At 36.3% G+C, this 1,502-nt stretch overlaps 1 protein-coding gene across 1 annotated transcript; it reads left to right on the plus strand.

The window, feature by feature from the left end:
• Positions 1–560: 560 nt before the first annotated feature.
• Positions 561–1,274, plus strand: LOC106303188. The gene has a single exon (XM_013739522.1). The coding sequence runs from the start codon at positions 561–563 to the stop codon at positions 1,272–1,274; it is 714 nt and encodes a 237-aa protein (XP_013594976.1).
• The last annotated feature ends 228 nt before the right edge of the window (positions 1,275–1,502 follow it).

A 1,502-nucleotide genomic window follows, 5' to 3' on the forward strand; every position in this document is an offset into this window, starting at 1 on the left:
ATTTTCATCTATAAATACAACTCATTTTCACTCCATTTCATCATCCAAAACATTTCATCTTCTCTCAAAAAAATTTCAAATCGCTCTCCTCCGATTTTTCATTTCAAGAAAGATGATTCGCGCACTTTTGTTTTTATGTGCCATTTTTATTTGTGTTTCTATTTATGGTTTATTCGTTGGAGAATTTACTCCGAGTGAATTTAAGATGAATATCGGTTTAATTTTATTTACATCGCTTCTCCTTGTAATTGCTTGTATGATTAATGTAAACGGTTTTTAAATTATGAAGTTCTAATAAAATTATTATTTTGTGTTTTAGAAATACAAATGGCAAACATCGAGAAACTCCAGTTCCCGGCTCTGAAAGTAACCGGCGAAAATTATGTCAGATGGTTCACAAATGTGAAACCTTATCTTGTAATAAAAAAGATATCTGAAGCTATAAAAGTCGGTAACAAATCGCCACCCGAGCATATAGCCGAGGCGATAATCTTCCTGAAGAAGCACTTAGATGAGAATCTAACTCACGACTATGGAGACGTTGAGGACCCAGCCGTACTATGGCAAGCCTTGATAATCAAAAGGAAATCAATCTCCCTCACGCTCTTGAAGAGTGGAAAACCCTGAGGTTTCAGGATTTCCAAAGGGTTAGAGATTACAATTCCACTATCTTGAGGATAGTTGCACAATTAAAATATTGTGGTAACCCTGTCACCGAAGCAGAAATGCTTGACAAGACATACAATACTTTCCACAAAGAACAGAGCGTCTTATCCCGAATTTACAGAAAATGTGGGTACACCAAATTTTCTGAATTGATGGTAACACTCATGTTGGCTGAAAAGAACGATGAGTTACTAATCAAAAACCATAATTCCCGACCTACGGGAGCCAAGGCATTTCCCGAAGTGAATGCTACGGCGGTAGAATATTCGGGAAGGAGAAACCAGACCAACCGAGGTCGTGGTCGGCGTTTCAACAACAAACGTGGAAAGCCTTACTATCCTAAAAGTATTAGATCTAACAAATGGGTTAGATCTGAACAACCTCCTAAAGGCAAAGAAACCGAAGAGGATACCACAAAGAAAAGTGAGACTGTATGTTACAGATGTGGATGTAAAGGACATTGGTCCCGTACCTGTCGTACTCCTTCACATCTCTGTAAGTTATATCAAGAGTCCACGAAAGGAAAGGCTAAAGAGGTGAACCTCACGGAAAATGTTGAAGGGACCTCATATGTTGAATCCTCCGACTTCGCTAATGAGCTGGACTAGATTACTTCTGAAGAGAATTGAAATGCCTATGATAAGAGTATTGAATAGTTTTCAGTATTACCATGTATAATTATTATATTTCATGTTTTAAACAAATAATGATGTTTTTAACGTCATCTTATTGTATAATTACTACAAGAAAATATAGATATTATGACCATAGTTTTTGTCACAATGATTTACTTTTTCGTCACAATTTTTATATTGTGACTAATGTGTGACAAATTC

Source organism: Brassica oleracea, chromosome C7, assembly GCF_000695525.1.
Source record: "Brassica oleracea var. oleracea cultivar TO1000 chromosome C7, BOL, whole genome shotgun sequence".
Classification (NCBI taxonomy): domain Eukaryota; kingdom Viridiplantae; phylum Streptophyta; class Magnoliopsida; order Brassicales; family Brassicaceae; genus Brassica; species Brassica oleracea.

Excerpts from the sequence above, each read along its gene's own strand:
- LOC106303188 (XM_013739522.1), top strand. The coding sequence starts at position 561 with ATGGCAAGCCTTGATAATCAAAAGGAAATCAATCTCCCTCACGCTCTT.